At 40.9% G+C, this 22,398-nt stretch overlaps 1 protein-coding gene and 1 pseudogene across 1 annotated transcript; one reads left to right on the forward strand and one right to left on the reverse strand.

Moving 5' to 3' along the window:
• Positions 1 to 536: 536 nt before the first annotated feature.
• LOC140933063 (charged multivesicular body protein 4c pseudogene) lies at positions 537 to 2,576 on the reverse strand (annotated as a pseudogene).
• A 1,625-nt stretch (positions 2,577 to 4,201) lies between these two features.
• LOC140933065 (N-acylethanolamine-hydrolyzing acid amidase-like) lies at positions 4,202 to 21,111 on the forward strand. Its single transcript, XM_073382582.1, has 3 exons — positions 4,202 to 4,692; positions 5,243 to 5,600; positions 20,693 to 21,111. The coding sequence occupies exons 1-3, from the start codon at positions 4,221 to 4,223 to the stop codon at positions 20,922 to 20,924; spliced, it is 1,062 nt and encodes a 353-aa protein (XP_073238683.1). The 5' UTR covers positions 4,202 to 4,220; the 3' UTR covers positions 20,925 to 21,111.
• Positions 21,112 to 22,398: the final 1,287 nt, after the last annotated feature.

The raw sequence follows: 22,398 nt of genomic DNA on the forward strand, positions 1-22,398 counted from the left end.
AGGGTATTGTCTCCTGAACTGGGGGAGGGTACTGCCTTTTACTAAATTGGTATCTGCGACCCAAAAGGGTTTAGTTTTTATCCCTTATGCTTTTAAACTGAGTATGGATTTTAACTGTTTGGATCTGACGTAGAGTAAGGCTTTTTTGCTTTCGAGTCAGGGTCTGGAGTTGGGTCAGATATGCCTCTTTTAAAGAAGATCAGCTCAGGTGTGAAAGTACAGGGTACAAAAAATCACATGATAGATTTAAAATAGGGTCAAGGTTTTTGAATGCATGCCATGCATCTCCATCCAAATTTTGCGGGAGTACCCCACCAGCAACTCAAGTTTCTCTCCATCTCTTTGCCCTATGGAATGGCCCATTTTTATGAGGTTTATTGTTCTTAGGGTCTTGCAGGACAGTTTCTAAAAGTACACTTGAGTTACCCTTGAGTAACTGTGAATGACTACCAGCCATGACAAATTACCACAATGGGTAAGAATTCATCAAAATTTGTTCAATGATGTCATAATGAAAACAACATCGTGCCACTTAATCAAATAATCAATATTTAATTCATTCGAGGAAATAAGTGCTAGCTGGAAACCTTTGTTACCACTTGTGGAAAAAATGTTACCTTTAGGATTTTCCTGGAACAAAATATAATATTGTAATAAGCTTCAGCTAACATTATGTAGCAGGTGCAATAGGTTCCTGCATACATAACTCAATGGAATCACTCTGAGATGATAACAAATGCTTGAAGGAACTTTAAAATGGGTGGGATAGGAGGCTTTACACCCCTCCCCCAATTTCGAGATGGTACATATAATAATTGTTATATTCATATAATTCTTAATACTTCAGTGCTACATATAATGGAGTCATCCTCGGTAACCTGTGAAGTTTTCTTTGTTTTCTAGCTTTTTTCCTTGGCTCTATTGGGTAGACTTCTCAGTGGCTTCTTGGCATTAATATATTATTGTAGTACGTCATTCCTGAGTTTCACAGGTTTTTTATACCGAGTATGAGCCTATCTATTAGGGCCCTATGAGTTAGCCTGCTACGCACACCGTCACTTCTTGCAACATCCCCCAAATGGAGAGCTTGCTTGCAAGGTTAATAGTCTATGGTGAAAAATAAAGATTCATATTGTCTTTTTAGTTTTGCTACTGAAATGGTAGGCTCGATATCTGCCGCCCCCCTCGGTCTTCGGGACCTGAAAAGAGATTGTCTCTTTGGGGGAGGAACACGGGCTCATTTCCTGAACAGCAGCTAGTAATCAAGCCTACTGAAATGGCTCCTCTCAGTCCTATCCTTCACCTAAAGTACAGGTACCAGGCATGAGAAAAAAAAAACACCTTTAATAATTTGTCTCGACATTAAACTGGCTATACTTTTGCAAACGTTGACAATATTGAGAAGGCACCTCAGACACCACAGCAAAACATCATAACATGTCATATGGCATCCTCGTAGACCCAGGGCCGAGGGGGCAGTTGGTCGGGATGATAGAATGTTCGTGGTGAAAGTTTACTGTAAGATCGAGACGAGCATCTTACAGTAAACTTTCGCCACGAACATTCTATCACCCTGACTAACTGCCCCTGGGTCTCCAAAGATGGTCGACATATGGTGGGGGTAAAAACCATATTAGATATACATGAAGTTAAAGAGTAGGGAGATCTTACTTGTAAAAGCTCAAAGAGCTTGCTTAAGATCTCCCTGCCTAGTTAAGATGGTATTGAAAAAATGTTAATGTTAAATATGATAAAGGCGAATAAAGGTTGTTGTTGTTATTAACCCTTTACGGGTTAATAAAAAGGCAATGACAGGTAGAATGCATATAAAACAAAATTCATTTGTGAGAAGTAAACGGTTAGTTTTACATAGCCCAAGCTTGAAGCTCTTCCAGATCATCTTCATTCTGTATAGATTTCGCTTTCGTCGGTAGATCTTCCGCTGGAACGTTTGGTAATTCCAGAGTGGGACGTTCCATTCCAACAAGTTCCTTATCAAGAACTTCTTGTTCGATCGCCTCCAACTCTGCATTTAGCTCGTCTTCATCGAGGTCTTGATTCGAACCAACACCACCGATGGCTTCTGAAATCTCTTTCGAAATTTCTGTTTGCTCGTGAATATCATCCATAATGTCTTGAACGTCGTCGACGTCGAGTTGTTCATGCACGCTCTTTAGCGCTTTTGCCGCATAGCTCATATTTTTCAAGATTGCTGTGTTGGTTCCAGAGCTTTCTAAAGCCTCACGTTGGAATTCTATGGTAGATAACGTCCCGTCGATTTGGTTTAGTTGTTTTTCGAGTCTCTTTCGTCTCTTCAGGGCCTGAAGGGCAAGTCTCTTGTTCGTCTTTGCGTACTTCTTGGCAACTGTGTTTTCTGTGTCAATCTTTTTCTCCAAGTATTCTTGCTTCTTCTCTAACATTTCCTCGGTCTGTTTCAACTTTTGGATCGCTTCGGTCGTCGAAGGCTCATTTTCCTTGTTTGCGCTTTTAAATATCCTCTTAAACATGCTCATAGGCTGAACATAAAGAACGAATACTGAAATTCTCTGCGAATATTGAAATTCTCAATCGCAATTGTGATTGATTTCGCAAGGTGCACAATTTTCAACGGCCGCTCATGCACTTCCCGTTCATTCAAATGTCACCTCTAAAACAGGTAACTGTGTAACCGTCAACAATATTTTAAGAAACTGGAAATCATTACCCAGTGTGATTCCCCACAGGTACCGCAAGCCCTGTTGCGTGACGTTTGAAATATAAGGATTTGTACGGGAAAGAACAATTGTTTCTGTAACCTACGAATGTGGAAATGTGAGGGGATTCAAATAAAAATTATTATTATCTGTCCTTCTATTATATGGAACAGTCAACGGCGAACTCAAATTCATTCAAAATCGCTCAAAAAACCGCTTTTGAGGCAAAAGGACGACTGTACACCACAGGCAAGGTAATTCAACGTTTATTTATCATTGATTTATATACATAGTTAGTGATATATCGCTATAGGTGAAGCAAACGGTAAATCCACTACATTTACTATTTAAGCAATAGAAAACGTTTTCCGTGTTTGCATAGCCTGATATCACAGGTAGCCCAAGCTCGAAATATGAGCATCGGCGAGCATCGGCATTGTTGCATAACATTCAAAATATAAGGATTTGTATGGGAAAAAAACCTATCGCCTCTGTAACCTACGAAAATGAAAGAATTTCAATAAAAAACAGCTTACCTTACTTAAAATGTGTGTTACATCTCTCCTGTGTGGTCCACGGGCCGATTTATGGCCGTTTTATGGGTTTTTATGTAAACGGTTTTCTCTCTATATAAAGGTTTACCTTTATATAGAGAGAAAACCGTTTACATAAAAACCCATAAAACGGCCATAAATCGGCCCGTGGACCACACAGGAGAGATGTAACACACATTTTAAGTAAGGTAAGCTGTTTTTTATTGAAATTCTTTCATTTTCGTAGGTTACAGAGGCGATAGGTTTTTTTCCCATACAAATCCTTATATTTTGAATGTTATGCAACAATGCCGATGCTCGCCGATGCTCATATTTCGAGCTTGGGCTACCTGTGCTGATATAAACACGAGAGGGGTTGGGAGAATTCGAGACAGTTATGCAAACCCGAGACGAAGTCGAGGGTTTGCATAACTGTCGAGAATTCTCCCAACGCCTCGAATGTTTATATCAGGCTATGCAAACACAGGAAAAAGGTTTTCTATTTCTTTTTATAAAATAACTTTTCAGAGAAAAAAACGCAAAACTCTTTGTATGGCTCTGATTAAAAGAAAAATTCTTACCAGTCGCAAAATCTTGTCCACGAGGTCTTGCACGCGTAATCAGTTCTTGTTTTGCAGAAAGATGCTTTGCAAAATACGGATTTTTCTCGCTTAAAACGGTCAGCTTAAGCGAAGAAAAATGTACACACCTTCTTTGTAACGATTTTCCAAGTTTCAGCCGACGAAGGGATGGGCAAATAAAGTAAACTTTTTGAGTTTTGAACTCGAAAACTTTTTCAAATTTGTGCTTGCGTGATTAGCGCGCGAAAAACCAAACAACTTGAAGCCACAACCATGGTTACATACTCTTATGCAAACACGCCTCTCGGCCAATCAGAGCGCGCGTACTATCTTAGTTATAAGAAATAACAATCGGCTACACAAACAGATTGTGTGGGCTCCCTGTGGTAATACTGAAAGTCTCGTGACAAATCATGGTGTCGGCTAGTGTAAGGTTGGTCTGTTTCATTGCGGTTTGTTTCGCCATCAAACGAATAACAGGGGAACCATTTCAAGTACCAAGCTACAACATTGACCTCGATCTACCACCAGATCAAAGATGGCTAAATGTTACCCAGAAATACGCCAAATATGCTGCCCAGATTGTGGCTGACATTCGATCTAAAATTCCACCTTTGATAATTCCTTTAGCTGAGAAACTTGCCTTGTACTTGTATGACCATTTTCCTGCGCCTTATCCTGGAGAACTGGCAAGTGTATCACACGGACTTAATATTAGTTTAGCGGATGCAATTCTACTTAACATATTCTACGACTTGTCTGCATTTTGCACAAGTATTGTTGCACAAGACACCAAAGGGAATATTTTCCATGGACGAAACCTGGATTACGGAATTTTTAAGATATTGCGCAACATATCCTTTATTTCAAACTTCCAAAGTAAAGGTATGATAAAGATTGTGACATTCTGACACATTTATACCCCACTAACTATTTTGAAGTCTCCTTAGCTGGCTTGAGTCACGCAAGGCTGTCCGTGCGCGGATGGTTAGGGTTGCGTGACTTCGGCCCAAGCGGTCGGGATTGGAAGTATGCCAAGAAAATATTTAGATGGGCATTACGTTTCCTGTAGATTAGATGGTTTCAATCTGTATGCATTATTGACAAAGTGTGAGGTTGAGATGGCTTGACTTTGGCCATTTTTTTTTTTGGAATATCTTAAATGGCCGAGACAGGGTCAAAGTCAACAAAGACAAGAAAAGGAACAAGGCCAATAGCCAGCCATCGTGATGGGAAAAGCTTGGTCAATAAAGCATTTACTGATCTTGTTCTCACGGGACTAACACAAGAAATCCGAGAGTCAGGCCAAGATGGGTCTGTCTTGCCCGCGTGGGTAGCCAATCAAAACACAGAATTTGCTTTTATTGTCTTGCCTGCTTGCGAATTCAGCCATACAATAAGACAGATGAAAACTGTTGTTTTTGCATAATTTCAGGCAAAACAGTGTACACAGGTGTGACATTTGCCGGTCAGGTTGGCCTTTTGACTGCGCAAAGACCAAATGCTATCACAGTCTCTCTTGATGAAAGAGATCGGTGCTGTCTCTGGCTGAACATCTTTGAGGCAATTTTTAACAAGAAGGCAATGCCTATAACATTTTTGATTCGGGATGTTGTGAGCTCAAAAGAAATTGAGTTTGACCATGCTGTGAAAATGTTATCTCAGGTGCCCTTAATGGCAGCTGGATATCTTATTGTTGGAGGAACAACTGTTGGGCAAGGTGCGGTAATCACTCGTAATAGGGAGAATGCTGCTGACATATGGTATTTAAGCAAGGATGCGTCAAAGAGCCCGTAAGTATAAAGTTTTGTAAAGGCTGAACATGTCTTTTACAGTGTACTTAAAAACATGAAAACATGAATTCTACCCCACAAGTTGACAAATGTTTAGATAGGTGTCTTCAGGAATGTTTCTTTAACAGCAAACATCTTGGGAAAAAATCATTTCTTCTAAAAGATCTAATGTACCAAAAATGTTTACCATGTTCTTTTAAATGACTGCTGACAACACATATGCATCCCCAAGGTGGGAGGTGTGGGGCCTATATATCCCCCAAGTGAAATTGACTCGGGCAGCATTCCCCTTGGGATTTTGAAACTTAAGGTGATTCTTTACAGCTATTTAGGACCCTTCAGCAAAAACAGCGCACAACCCAAAACTAGACAAAAAGGAGAGACTTTTTCGATGATGCATGTGGTATCACACAGAATTTGCCTGGAATGTATTGTTTACATACAAGAAAAATGCCTTTTAATGCCCTTGTTTTTTTTACCTCTAAAGAAGACTTATTTTTGGACACAGTCTGTTCAGCCCATTAGAGCTCAATCCATGCAATTGAGTAAAATTGCCAAAAAACTGAACATAGATTTATGCCAATTTTAGTTTTTTCCTATTGAAAGGAAGCACTGTTCTTATTAAACTCATGAAATAAAAAATGGGGGTCATTGTACTTGTTTTTGCTGCCGTGCTTCAAGAAGTGTGCACCAAATGCATTTCCTCCGGTTTTTGAGAGAGGACTGGGGTGTCAGTTTAAAAACAGCATGTATGTGGAAGGGGGAAGAAAGCGCTAAAAGATCCATTTTTACAAAATTTACATCGAGATAACACAGTTAGAACGCAAATTATGATGAAAATCAAAGTGAGTTAGCACAAGTTTAACATCCACTATTGAGGTTCTCCATAAGGAAGTAGAACTCAGCAACATGCTTACTGCTTATGAATGTTATTTACATTCACAGCACATTGAGTCTCATTTAGGCAAGAAATAACCGCGGGCGAAAATTCCAATAGCATTTCTCTTCAGTCAACTTCATTTCACAGTGGCCATCTTGTTGTGCGCAGTAAGAGATGCACAGTGCAAAACCAGCGAATCACCTTAAGCATTGCCCCAGTGTCTGGAATTAGACATGGCTTACATTCTGGAATACTGAGAAAACCTGGATTGATAAGAGTTTGCCTCCACTACAACATGAATCGAAATGCCATTAGGTTTATTTTGGTAGTTCCGGCTGAGCACCTGAAAAGAGCTATAACAATTTGTTATACTACAACTTCTTTTACATTTAAACATGAGGTAGATAAACTAGAACAGAGCTGAGCAACAGTTTACAAAGAATACTGTTAGACTGGAAGCCAGAAACAAAAACATGCTGGGAAAAACCCAGTTATATTAGTAGGGGAAAAAAAATGGCTGGAAATCTGGGTAGGAGCCACATTGGGTGATTCCATGTTGCGGACATTACGTTCAGATACTAAAATTAATATTTTAAACCCCAATTTAGATGTCAAAATGTTCATTAAGGGTGTTCAAACAAATCTAGAAAGTCTTTTTAATGTTCCCTTTGTACCCAATAAAAAGATGCTTTGGTTAGCTCTTAAGACCTTGAAGGTATGATGAGTTGAAGAAAGTGTGTTGCGGACATTACAGTTTAAACAACCACTTTTTAAAGTAACTTTCTTTAAAGAGATTTTCCTGTGAATTTTTAACCTTGAGCAGAAAATAATTGTGCCTTCAAGACATAACAATAATTAGATTTTTCAACTGTCCACAAAAAATTCCATGCAACCTTGTTCCAGTGATTCTACAAACAAAAGTTTGCGTTGCGGACATTACACAAAATTAATTGTTGCGGACATTACATTTTCGGGAACACATTTTTTATCCTTCACTTCCTAGTCAGTGTTGCTGACTGTGGCACAGGCGGCCCAGACGTAGTATGTGTCACTGAATGAATATATTAATATTCACATGGACAAATTAATGCGATGAGTCGTCGAAACTCCCATGGACTAAAAGAGTCTAAAAGTCAAAATATAACAAAACAAAGCTAAGATACCTTCAACTGAACGTATTCTTGTCTTTTCTGGCCGGTTTAAGTGGCATTTTGTTGAGTTTTGCAATTGTAGGTACTATCCACTAAAGAAGAATTAAAGGCTGGCTACAAAACAAACAGACCATCTCCACGCGCCTTCACACGAAGCGCTATAAATTCGAGAATAATCGACGAATCCGCTCCAAATAACCACTGGCTAATCTGCCGGTAACGTGTGCTCCTGTTTCTGGCTCGCTTGCTCCACAAAACCCATCGCAACTGCACAGTAATTGCTCGCTCATCAACAACCATTGTTGACCTTTACGCTTCGATATGACCGCAAACGACCAGGTTTAATACGTGACGTGAATATTCAAGCTTAGCGACCGCGTTCGTGCAACAATGCAGCACTTGCTATGCATGGTAGGGATGGTACTATTGCTTCTAGGTCAATCGACTGACCGAAGGTTTGCTGCGTTAGTTTTGACCAGAAAACAAAAGGCGATCGCGGGACCGTCCGTCTGTTTTTAACAGGGCAGCCCTGGTTTTCAAGTTCGAATTCTTCTAACGTTCGCTGTCTCAGCTGCTGTCACATTGTTCGTCCAGCCGCTTGCAAAGGTTCTTGACTCTACCAGACTTATTTGCTTAGATTAACAACGTCTTACTCCATAATATGTTGTCCAAACTGGTGAAGGAGGACAAGAATTTTCCGCCCAGGAAAAAGGCAAAATCTGGCCCCCGCTATGCAGCTGAATAGAAGATACAGCTGAAGATATTGTAAAGCAAAGTTTATGTGCGCGATATCTTTTTTTATTATTATTATTATTCTCAAAACTCAGGGGCACCCAACGATGATCTATTTCCCCCTAAATGCATTGAAAATACATTTAAGGCTGTCCAAAGTACTTTTGATCGAAAAATGCATTATAAGCAGCGCTTACATAAATTTAGTCAGGAGGGCTAAAAGCGAAGCTAATGATTTATAGTTTGCTCATACTAAATATAAAATATATCGTGCAATGCTAAACGGAGAAGGCAACGAGAGAGGGCCACCCAACGACTGTTTCCTCAAATACTGTAACGCCACGATTCCCAGTTAAAACACGGCGTTAAGAGAACAACACATGTTTAATCTACTACTCACTCGTCTTACAATCATTTCTTCGCACATGGTTATTACGCCATCTCACGTGACTTACTTAGAGGGGTACCCGTGGGGATTGCCTCGCGCTACACTACTCCCCCCCTACTTAAGCACTGTCCCAGTGCTGGTCCACTATTTCGCAGATCGTTTCCGAAAACAACTTCAATTAAACGCAACAGATCAAGTCTCAAATGTTCATTCATCAACGTGCCAAGCGTCTACAGTTCTTAGGTAATGAAAGGCATTAACTTATACTTGTCTAGTTGCCTAGACTGTCCTATAATGCTAATCAGTCCCTGAACATTTCAGGTTAATCAGTCACCCAAGTTCCGAATCGACTTGGTGGCTTCCGCTGCCTTGACGGTCTCCCACAAACACTTGAATAAATCCCAGGTAAACCTTGTACAGTCGACTCAGCTGTTTGACAGCCAACACCCGCCTGGTTAAGGTCATGTGCAACAGAGGTCGTCAATCTCGCACGAGGCTTAGGTTTCCTCACATCCTCGGGCTTGTCACCGCTATCATCCCCAATGAAATCAGCATTCTGGAGTCTCGGGGGAACATCATCCTTGTCTGCTTCCGTAGATTCCGTTTCGTCGCGCTCAGCTCCCTCTCTCACGTTAACCGGAGCTGACTGTCCCTCGTCGACGCAATTTGAATCCACAACCGATGTCTGTCTCCCCTCTCCTCTTGGGCTCGATAACCGCGTCTGCCTTTTCGGAATCCATCTCTCCAGTGGGGGTCCCAGGTAAGGCTTTAATCTGTCTGAGTGAACGACCTTAGGCTTGGCCTTTCGGCCCTTCTGAATACGGTACACCACATCCGATAGCACCGATATTACAAGGTAGGGTCCTTCCCAAGGACAGTCAAGTTTGGCGTTTCTCCCCTTCTTCCTCCGAACGTTATCCAGCCAAACAGAATCACCAGTAACAAATGGTCTCCCAGAAAGCCGTTTGTCATAGTTCCGCTTCTGCCGTACAGCTGCCTTGTTCAAATGACGCCTGGCCAAATCATGCGCACTAGCCAATCTCTTTTGAACAGCTTGTGCATAGTCCGTCTTGAGTGGTGATGCATCAGGCGGTCTCTCAGTTATGACATCCAGGGGAACCTACAGTTCTCTACCCAAAATCAAGAGGTTAGGTGAAACCCCGGTTGACTCATGAACAGCACCACGATAGGCCATCATGCAAGTTGGAAGTTGTAGATCCCAGTCTGTCTGGTCTTGCTGGATCTTCCCACGTAACATTTCAATGAGGGTTCTGTTAAAACGCTCCACCTGTCCGTCAGACTGGGGATGCAGGGGAGTGGTGCGGGTCTTCTCAATGTCTAACAGCCTGCAGACTTCAGCAAACACCCTTGACTCAAAGTTAGTTCCTTGGTCGCTATGAAGCTGACGGGGTACACCGAAGCGACAAATGAACTCGCTCACAAGCTTCTCTGCAACAGTGGTGGCCTCCTGGTTGGGTATTGGATAACTCTCAGTCCATTTAGTGAAATAGTCACTAACCACGAGTATAAATTTGTTCTTTCGCGGGGTTTCTGGCAGTGGGCCAAGAATGTCAATCGCGATTCGTTCCATGGGAGCTCCCACCACGTACTGCTTTAACGGAGCACGACGTTTGCGTCCCCAGGTTTTCTTAGACCCACAGACATGGCACCTGGCGACCAATCTGTGAACTGCTGAAGTAAGTCCTGGCCAGTAATAACGAGATTGAAGGGCGCCTAGGGTCTTTCGTATACCACGATTACTTGCAGTCGTATGACTATGATGAGCTTCAAGGGCAGCCTGTCGAAGACTCTCGGGAAGAATGACCTGGTCAATAATCTGATCACCTCCGTCACTTTCCCATCTGCGGCAAAGTACACGGTTTCTGAAGAGCAGCCGGTCCCACTGTGACCACAACGTCTTCACAGCACAACTCTGCGGCGACACATCTTCCCACAATGGTTTTTCTTTGCCGGCTTCCTTCCAACCAATAATAACCTTGAGATCAAAGTCAGCTTCCTGTTGTTCCCTCACGAAAGTTGAAGTCCAGGTTGGTTCTAACTTGACAGTGGCACAACGAGCACCAACAGGTTCTTCACAATTCACAGGTTGTTTGATGTCCTGGCAAGGGACATGCATCACGGTCTGAACACCCACATCAACAGATGACGCTCGCTCCTGTGACTTCCAACCCTTACATCACTTACAACGGACATCACATGGTCTACGGGAAAGTGCATCAGCATTCAGATGTCGCTGTCCTGGTCGATACTGGATCTCGAAGTCGAAAGTACTCAAGTAATCAATCCAACGTGCAAGCTGTCCCTCGGGATCTTTGGCCTGGACAACAAAACGCAAAGGGGCATGATCAGTTCGAATGCAGAATCTTGTACCTTGTAGGTAATGCCGGTGTTGCTTAACAAACTCAACGATTGCCAAGAGCTCACGACGCGTCACACAATAGTTCCTTTCAGACTTGGACAATGTCCGACTTGCAAACGCAATGGGTTTTTCGACCCCGTCCTGAAACTGTGACAACACTGCCCCAATGCCATGGTCTGACGCATCGGTGTCTAGCACAAACTTTCCCTCCCTAGTAGGGTAGGCTAGGACTCTACCGGACGTAAGTAAACCCTTCAGGCTGTCAAAAGCCAGCTGACATTGCTCTGTCCAAGCAAATTCCGCCTTGGCTTCCGTTAGCTTGTACAACGGCTTAGCTATGGTCGAGAAATCAGGGATGAACCGGCGGTAATAAGAGGCAAGTCCAAGGAAACTTTTGACCTCCGTGCTGTTTTCTGGGGTGGGCCAGGTGCGAACTTGCTCCACCTTTTCAGGGTCTGCAGCAATGCCTTCTTCCGTGACCACATGTCCGAGGTACGAAACCCGTTTCTGGAAGAGAAAACACTTCTTTGGCTTAAGTTTTAGTCCTGCCCTGGCTAGTCGCTCGAACACCTCTTTCAACCGCTCTAATTCCTCTTCAAACGTGCGTCCCATAACTATCACATCATCAAGATAGATCAAACAAATCTTCCAATGTAGGCCCTTCAAAACAAGTTCCATCAGTCTGGCAAAGGTGCTGGGTACGTTGCAGAGGCCGAAAGGCATCACGGTCCACTCATACAGGCCGCTCGAAGTTAAAATGCTGCCTTCTCCTGGGTGCCCGCATCCATGGCCTGAGGCAAGATCCAAAGTTGAGAACCATCGGGAACCACTCAAAGCAGCAAGAGAATCATCAACCCGAGGCAAGGGGAAGGCATCCTTTATCGTCACTGCGTTAAGCTGGCGGTAGTCCACGCACAGCCTTTGGCTACCGTCCTTTTTGGTTGCTAGCACAACCAGAAAAGACCAGGGGCTGGACGATTCCATCACCTTGCCCTGCTGTAGGAGGTAAGTGACTTGTCGTTCTATCTCATCATGTTTCCACGGTGAAGTTCGCCGGGGTTGAATTCGGATTGGAAGAGCATTGCCCGTATCAATTCTGTGCTGGACCATGTGCGTGGTGCCTAAGTCCCTGTCTGAAATTGAGAACACACGCTGGTAATTGAATAGGAACCCCTGCAGTCTCTCAGTTTCACTGTCAGTCAAATTATCTGTGCTTCTCTCAAGTAGTTCCTGCAAGGCCTTCGGTAGAGTCATATCGACTGCTCCTTGTGACACATGTTCATTTATTACTCTAGCTTGGCCCATAGCACCGTCATGGTTCCCTTGATTAAGCTCTAGTGAGGTGACATCAGTAACTGGCTTAGCAAGGGCAATCACAGTCTCAGCAGCCAAATGAAACACTTCATTAGAAACATTGAAAACACGTAAGGGGACCACCCTGTCCTCTGTAACATCAACCAGAGTCCTTGCAACATAAAGTCCCTTTTGTTGCAAATGTGAGTTCAGACATGGTTCTAACAATCGCGTGCCTAATTGAGACGACTGTGGGTCTAAGTTAAATGAACGCTTGTGAACAAGGACTGGGACAATCACCTCAGTGTTAGGTTCAATCATGGTTGACCGTCGAACCATACATCTGGAACTAAGGGGTTGGTTCTTGAAATCAGAACAATCAAACACTTCGCCATTAATTGACAGTTGGTTTGTCGCAATGTCAATACGGGAATCAACTTGTGACAGGAAGTCCATACCCAAAATGCCCTCATCCTCAATCTCAGCAACAATTACATGCATTTGAAACTCGCTGTTACCAAGGCGCATGACAACATGTCCCACACCATAAGTTTTCGCTTGTTGACCATTAGCAAGAGCAATGGCAGAATTTTCTGAACTCAAACTGAACTTAACGCTAGCAGGTAAAGAATTATAAACCTCGAACGACAAAACTGAACGTGCGGCACCAGTGTCTATCAACCACATGACACGAGATCCTCCAAGAAAGCCTGGCAAGTAAAGGCCTCGTGACTTTTCATTAACATGTGACCGTTCCATGGGTGTATTAGGACATGTCATTTCCTGGTTTGGCAATTGCTGAGAGAATGCATTGTTCACATCAGTACCTCTTGTGGGCCAACATCACTCGCATTTAGGCATCCCCCTGGCCCGTGGGCGACACCCTGCAGCCGTTTCCCGAGCCCGGGTTGGCTCGGTCAAGTGACTTGTACTTTGGGCAGTTACGACGATAATGGCCAAATTCTTTACAATTCCAGCATTGAACATTGCGGTTGGAGTAACGTGAAGGAGGTAATCGCTGTTGGCTACCAGAGGTGTTCAAAGAGAGCGACTTGGAGAGCTGCTGTGTCTGCTCAACTAACTGTTGCATAGCAACTTGCTGAGTCTCCTGACGTTGTTGTTGCACTCGAATGTCAGAACGTAACATATCCAGCTGAGCTTTAAGCAAATCAGGCTCTTTATCAACTTCATCCACAGAGCGAACATGAAGAGGGCTTCTCCGCTCGTCTCCATCCACGAGACGAAACGCCTCAAGTTCACAAGCCAGCGACAGGGCGTCATCTAAGGTGCGAGGTTTATCTCTACGTAATTTAAGCCTGTCGTCTCGATCCTTGAGTGCATCAATGAAGTGCTGGACGGCAAATCTTCCTTGAGTGACCGGAGATAAGTCCTGATAAGCTAAACTTGACAGAGAGCGAATATCTGCAGCAAGAGCTTGAACACTTTCGTTTTCCAGTTGGCGACGGTTATGAAGGCGTACTTGGTGTAACTCACGCTGCTTTTCAACACCAAACCGAAGCTCCAATTTTTCAACAATTTTGGCGTAAGTTCGACAATCGCTATCAGACATACCATTAAGCACCTTTTGGGCTTCTCCTCGAAGGCCTGCAGCAAGAAATAGAGCGGCTTCTTCTTGGTTCCAACCATTAACAACAGAGCAACGCTCAAAGTGTTTCAAATAATCACGTAGCGACTGAGTACCATCATAATCCGCAGGATTTTTAATAGGCTTGCTTAACTTCGGGCGGTGTGTAAACAAATCAGTGGAGTAAGTATCCTGTTGACTCTCCGATGCGAACGGGTTTTTGGAGCAAAATCGGTGACTTGCACTATCATGTACTGACGGATCCAGCGGCGATGCAAACAAGCTCGCTGATAGAAATCGCCGACCTGGACTCTCCACATGCATTGATGAGTCTACAGATGAAACAGACTTTGATGTAAATGGGTTTCCCGCTTTAAAAGGATTAGCTGGCGTTGAACAACTCATTCCTTTAAATCCTTAATCCACAAGTGAGTTTTCCGCCATTGCAAACGGGCGAGACCACGATAGCAAACACACGAAGAGACTTTGGATGAAAAACAATGGAGGGCGATGAAACTCAGTCATGCAAACCATGAAAATATCGCCATTGAACACATATATCCGTGAAGTTCGTCTTTGTTTACCGCTGCCACCAGTGTAACGCCACGATTCCCAGTTAAAACACGGCGTTAAGAGAACAACACATGTTTAATCTACTACTCACTCGTCTTACAATCATTTCTTCGCACATGGTTATTACGCCATCTCACGTGACTTACTTAGAGGGGTACCCGCGGGGATTGCCTCGCGCTACAATACTTTCAATTGAAAACACTTTTGTAGCTATTCATAAAGTACTTTTAGCTCTATAGAAATGCATCATAAAAAAAGTGGCGCTATAAAATTTGCATCTCAGTGTTTGGCCATTCTAGAGGAACTTGAGTCTTCGAAATTACGAGGAATTCAGAATTATTTTCCCCGAAAATTTTAGATGCAATTGAACGTATTACGAAGGAGATAATTTTTCAGATACCTTCTTTCATCACATTTTTTAATCCGAAAATTTTAGGATTCCGTTTTACTCTCTAAGAAAAATAGCCTAACCCGGTGAGTGAAATGTGAAAAATTAAAAGTTGGATACCCTTGGCCAGAACTGTGAAGAACAACAATAGGTCTAATAGACCTTTTTACCGATACGGCGGCCATATTGAATTAATTCAATTTAAGGAGTATTATAGGATGCCCAGGGAGCATGAGCACGTTTCGATTGTATTTTTGAGCGCTTTTCAGGACATTTTTTCTTAAAGTTTTCTTATGATAAGATTCTAATGGGAAAAGAGATCCTTGTGCCGTGTTTGGATGTAATAATGATCGCCTTTATCTTGTTTACTATTAGAAATATGGTCTTTCACTTTATATTTCTCGGTTAAAAGGCGATCATTATTACATCCAAAAACTTCCTTGTTTTCACTTTTTATGGAGAAAATGTGGTACATGTTCTTGTTCACTTTTTCCACTGCCGCTCATTTTTTTTAGCTCCGCTATAAGATTCGTATCTGTTCAGTGCTCCTAAGGCAAATTGGATCTTTTTAAAAATTACAAGAGCTTCAATATTATTTTCCCGATTGATTGACCTAGAAGCAATAGTACCATCCCTCCCATAGCAAGTGCTGCATTGTTGCGCGAACGCGGTCGCTGAGCTTGAATATTCATGTCGCATATTAAACCTGGTCGCTTGCGGTCATATCGAAGCGTAAAGGTCAACAGTGGTTGTTGATGAGCGAGCAATTATTGTGCAGTTGCGATGGGTTTTGTGGAGCAAGCGAGCCAGCAGCAGGAGCACAGTTAGCTGCAGATTAGCCGATAGTTAATTGGAGCGGATTCGTCGATTATTCTCGAATTTATAGCGCTTCGTGTGAAGGCACGTGGAGATGGTCTGTTTGTTTTGTAGCCAGCCTTTAATTCTTCTTTAGTGGATAGTACCTACAATTGCAAAACTCAACAAAATGCCACTTAAACCGGCCAGGAAAGACAAGGATACGTTCAGTTGAAGGTATCTAAGCTTTGTTTTGTTATATTTTGACTTTTAGACTATTTTAGTCCATGGGAGTTTCGACGACTCATCGCATTAATTTGTCCATGTGAATATTAATATATTTATTCAGTGACACATACTATGTCTGGGCCGCCTGTGACTGTGGCTGTGTCCATTTGTTCTGTAGTTACTTGTCTAAAAATGAAGCTGTGAAATTATCATTTACTTTATTTATGTTCTATTATAATATTATATAATCTCCTGCTGAGACCTAGTACCATGCAATACCAGTCAGATTTTTTTCTGCTATACTGACTCCTTAAAATAATTTCCAAATTAATTTTATTACATCTCAGGTAAATGTTGTGAGGAATAAAAACGTTCTCAGTAGTGACGATATTATTTTGTTTTTCACAAAACTGATATAGCTCCTGAAATTATCATATTTTGTCATTCAGTCTGACTTAAAGACAGATAAAATGTAAATTTGCCCTAAAATTGCACATTGTTCACTACACATTATATTACAAATTCTAGTTAAAAAAATAATACCCATTCAAGTTTGTAGAAGAAACAATGATGGTTAGTGCTTTTTCTCAAAAAGCAATATATGCTTACAAACTGTTCTGAGCATGCTCAGCAGTACAAAACCCCTGACCAGCTACTCATGATCATTGGCCATTTTGGAGTTGCATAGGGAACTGGGGCAAGTTTCAAATTTAAACTAATCAATAAATGACACCACCATATAAAAGGTCATGTTGAGATTGGTTGGTTGAGCAGGTTTGGTGCTCTAAAGTTGAACAGGCATCAAGTTATGACTCTTGCAACACGGTTAAAGATCCATTCAAATGTCACTCTGTAATTTTGTGACAGCGTCGCCCAAACCATATAAACTCTTTAAAATATTTTTCAGTTTTTGTGTTAAAGTACTGCAAAATTTGTCATGCATCTATACTACTTTATGGAAGGAACTAATTCGAAAATCACTATGCATATGTTTGCCCATTTTCAAGAATATCACAGAAATCGTAAATTATTTAGAATGTTTTTAATAGTTTGTAAATTAAATTAATTGGACATTATGGAAAAGCTGGCTCTTTTTAATTTGCCATTTACATTTGTACATCAATAAAAAGCAATTTAGTGTAAAGTGGGCTGTTGTCTGAATCTAATTCAGAGATAGTTAAAGAACTAAATATCTGCAACAACCTGAATATATAAATGAAAAATCTAACTTCTGTAATGTCCGCAACACTTTTCAACTTATAATTTCTGAGCAAAGAAAACCCACCCAGGAAATGTTTTGAGATTAAAATAGAGTATACATCAGACTAACTGAGCAGCATCAATAGCACATGAAAATACAGCACACTGTGTACAGGAACTGAAAAAAGGTACCCCAAGCAACAAAAATTCAATGTCAATTTTCTTAGGAAAGTGCCAGTAGCTGGATATATATAATAATTTATAGCCTAATGATAGTGTAAGGCAAAGGTTATAATACACACATACTTTTATGTTAACTGTAATGTTTTCTTAGATGTTAAAACTTTGTTTAAAATTTCCTTTCAAGAATTCCAAATATAATGAGATTCAAATTCCCTGGTTTTCATGCCTTCTCACATTAAGCACATGGACAAGACGCACAAGATCTCAGTAATTTCAAACAGCCCATTGTTTCAGCTTTCTGTTAGTTAAGTTTCATTGTGCAAAATTTTATTTTAAAAAATTCAAAATTTCGTTGTCTCATATAAAAAATGTGGAATTGCCCCATTGCTCATTCTTTGGAAAGCTCATCCTATGAAGGCTTGCAACATGGTTCGAACTTCTCTGCCCATTTTTACTAAGCATGTATTCCAACAAAGCATGACAGACTAACTATCACTCAAAAACTACTCCCGTGCTGTAGAAATATTTTATTTCCGACTAATTCGCTTTCATTGAAATGCCGGAAATTCCAGTTTGTTTTGGTAATACCCAGAAGTCTCTAAAGGCAAAGGACTTCTCTGCTTTGATTTTATAATGGCAAGAAATACGAGCACTTCTTTCAAATTTCCCGCTCTTGAAATGTATTAAAGATAAAGGAGTACTGAATATAACAATCTTTGACTACAATATTTTGTTGCAAGACTTTGATCCCAAAAGAAAAATTAGTAGGGAAAAGACGTTCCAAAATTGCCCGACTGCAAGTCATGTGGATCCAGTGTGACATATGGTAATACAAAGTTTGTGTCAGGGAATGGCCACGATCATTATGCCCTGCAGGTGATGCCATCTTCTGGGACTGCATTTCTTGTGTCACAGTAAAGACCGAGAGAAGGGTTGAATATCCTTTTCATCCTGTCAATTATTAAGACCTGCAACTCCATAGGGTCAGGAATGTGAAATTTAGAAGTAGTTGCCTGGGGGTGGGGAATTTGTCTCTGGCTTCCATAAAAATGCCAAATTGCTATGGGTCTGACTCCCCCCCCCCCCCCCTTCCACCCCCCACACACACACCCACCCACCCTGGGGCTTAACATTGATAGGTGATTAACATAATAATCATATATGAAGTACCTACCCTTATTTATCATCAGTGTAACAACAATATATAAGTGAGTTCTAACCATTAAGTAAAGTTGACATCAACTAAGTGATCTTTTTCTTCTATCCACGGGAGGTGACAGTGTAAAATCTAATTATGGCGGTAAACTAAAAAGCTGTTCAAATGTATTTTGTGTTTTTGCGTAATAAAAGTCTTAACAAGTTGACCGCGCATCTTCAGCTCCATATGTTGCTACCCTTGAATCATACATTGTGATGAAACTGGGTTTTTCCAGAAAATATTCATACCAGGCAGCATCTTGAAATTCAGAGGGTGAAGGAGGCTTCTTTGTAATGGAAGGCAGTGCTTGAACTTAACTTCTTTGGTGGAAAGCAATCATCAGACGATAAAGAAATTAACACAGCATTTGAAACACCTGCTTCTGCCAAAAAAACACGCAAGTACGGGGAGGCATGGAAGGATAAAAATAAATGGCTGAGGTTTGACGGAAAGGAAAACAAAATGTTGCGCGAGTTTTGTACAGAATTCCTTAACAGGAAAATCATGAAATACTCCCCAGTGCTCAAACAGTCTTGAAAAGTCCTTGAATTTTAGGGGAAGTCCTTGAAAAGTCCTTGAATTCCAAGCAAAAGTCCTTAAATTTCTGTGCAAGTCCTTGAAAAATCCTTGAATTTTCGTCAACTTTAAATGTATATATGTGGTTACCTTGATAGAATTTTTTGATGCTTTTTGCTTACCCAAGACAGAATATAAATCATAGCTCAGAGAATTTAAAGGTTATGTACTTAAATTGTTCTCTGTTTTATGCAATAATTTACTATTAGTTTAAGACAATTGAACTAAAAAATGTAGAGAAGTTAGTGAATTAAACAGTTCAAGCCTTAAAGTCTTAATAATAGACTGGGAATGTGCATTTTCGTACAACCTGTGAAATTATATAACTAGTAGGTGGTCCTTGAAAATTGAAATGTGGTCCTTGAAAAGTCCTTGAAAGGTCCTTGAAAAATGGTTGCAATTTTTTGTATGAACCCTGCTCCCTGAGGATCAAAACGAATATAAATTCCTAAACAGATAGCCTGTAAGCAGGTAAGGCCAGTGAAGGACATACTGTAAAACACTTGTTTTGGCGGCTATGTACGGATAAATAAATACTATGGTTGCGTTTATTTGATTGCAGTTTCATGTATTAACTTGCAGACACAAATGGCATACGTCCAAAATAAAAATAAAAAAGTGATAAGAGTGATGATGCTGATGGAGCCGTAAATTTTAATCCTCCTGTCCTGCAGACCAGACCCAAAAGTTAATTTCGAGCACTGGAAGGCCTGGAATTCCAAAAAGCATGGAGACATTCAATTCTGGACATTTCTGTGTCAAGTTTTAATCAATAAGATATTACAGTGACACATACTTTGTCAAAGGGCCATCTCTGCCCTTTTACCTGAAAAAGAAATAACATTGAACTATAAACCTTCCAGGGAATACCATCGGTTGAAGGGCTTTTTTCTTGAAAAGTTAAGGTACTGATCAGGACGAATAATAAATTGATTACACATGGTTAGGCCATGAATTAAAGAACTAGTGGACAGGATATTTAGTTATTAATAACTTTGTCAGTTTTTTTGGATTGAGCATTATGAATCAGTAGTTTGCAAGAAATTAATAAAATAATTTAGTATTGAATATTATAAAATTATGGCTAATTAATATAAATAAAAAACAAATATATTGAAATATTGCCCTTTTCAGTCAACTGCCTTTTACAGCAGACACTGTAGTAGCCTAAAGCTACTGCTCCTGTAGGCTAACACTGTAGGGACCTCGAGTTGGTGTCCTCATTATTGAGAGTCCGTAATAGCGTGAGTTTATTTCAGTCAAACCTCTGTAATTAATTTTTGTGTGGGATTTAGCTGCTATCTCTATTATTGGTGTGTCCGTTTTAGCAGGGCATTCACAACGGCGGGGGAGAGTTGACTGTATATTGAAATAAGGTACTATATTGCTTTGATGTTCCTAGCCCAGCATCCTATTTCTGCTTTATTATTTAAGTAATTTAACAATAATATGACAAGGTTAGGGGAGAGAACAAATTGTGTGCATTAGTGTGTCCTTATATCATGTAAATACCTTTTAATTGACCTTGGCATTGATTGACAGGTGGTTCCTGGTTGAGACCAACTATGATCATTGGGCTACACCCCCTCCCTCAGATGATCGCCGTCACCCAGCAGAAAAAGCTCTGACCAAGGTAACTCAACAAAAGCTGACAGCAGAGACACTGTTCAATGTCCTGTCAGTCCACCCTGTGCTCAACAATAGAACTGTTTATACAACCATCATGCAGGCAAAAAATCCTGATCTTTTTAACACTTGGATCCGTTGGCCATAAGTTAGTTTAAATGGAGAGTTCAGAGAGCTAAACAGACAATGATTTAACTACAGTCAAATCCTGTTAATACGGACACTGAGGGCCGGCCATAGAAAGTGTCTGTATTAAGTGAGTTGAATTTAGAGAAAATGTAAGGGCTTTCTTTTCCAGGGACAGGCAAACTGTGTGTAATAATGAGGCGTCTGTATTAAGTCAGGGGGGGATCTAGGGGGAGAGTGCAGGGGGTGCGCACCCCCCCCCCCCCTGAGATGACCTGCAGTTTTCTAACACAACTGGTATTATGCGAAAAAAAGAAAAAACTATGTGGTTTATTGGTGTTGAAGTAGAGCAAGAGACGAGTGCACCCCCTCCTACAAAAAATCCTGGATCCGCCCCTGTAAGTGGGTGTCCATAAAGCGTGGTTTGACTGTGCAATGTATCTTTTTCCATATTAATATTGACCAAATTGATTTTAGCTTAAAAGTTAAAATTAATTTGTATAATCCCTTCTGTTGCTACATGTAGGATTGCTTAGCTATTACTGATCAGTCCCTTAATTAATCATCCCAAGGGTTTGTTTTTATGAGAGGTTTGACTAATATAAAGCAAATTAAATGAAGACATTTAAGAAATGCAAAGGTCAACCTTTTTATTAAAATTATCTTTAAAGTGTTTGGTCTCAGCCCGAACCTTAGATTTAGTCATCTGTTACCAACATAATGTAATTTTGGCCCCAATTGTTTACAGTGCGACTGCTATAACAAGGGCTACCTCGACAAAATTGACCAATCTGATTACAGGAAAATAACAATACTTTCCGAGAAACTTAGTTGTCAATGATAATTACCAAGAAACCCAATCAATAACTTGGATCAAAATCAACCAATTGCAACCTACAGACGTGAGCTTTTGACCCTGCTGAATAAAGCCCCTGTTTCCTGAGAGGTCCGTGACGGAAGCGAAAAACGTAAACGGCAGACTTGACGTCGCATGTTATTGCAAAGCGCGGCAATGGTAGCGAAGAAATTGCTGGTAGATAAAAATAAATAAGCAAAATCACAGCTTGTGTCAAACAAATATGTCTCCTGGGTGTTATACATAAAATTCCCAATAGAAAAGCATTGTCTGGTAAGACATTTTGCTTTCTTGAAAAACGTTTGCTATCAATATTTACATTTTGTGGTTGGAGTAACTTATTGTTTTTTTTCTTTTTTGCGAGATGCTGATTGGCCTACAGCCAACGTTCTTGGAATGTATTGTTATTTTACTGTAATCCGATTGGCCAGCTTTGTCCAAGTGGCCCCAGTTACAGTAGTCGCACTGTAAATCGTTGATAACATAATATTGGCTTTTCCTATGCTTATCCGTTGGATAGTGATTAAAAAAAATCACGTCATAGAGGTAACACAGTTTCTGTTACATCTGTAGATTTCATTGTGGCCCCCTGAGGGTTAAGAATTTCCAGCTGGCCGGAGGCAGACCAGTTGGCTATTTA

The sequence above is a fragment of the Porites lutea genome, chromosome 4 (genome assembly GCF_958299795.1).
Source record: "Porites lutea chromosome 4, jaPorLute2.1, whole genome shotgun sequence".
Taxonomy (NCBI): domain Eukaryota; kingdom Metazoa; phylum Cnidaria; class Anthozoa; order Scleractinia; family Poritidae; genus Porites; species Porites lutea.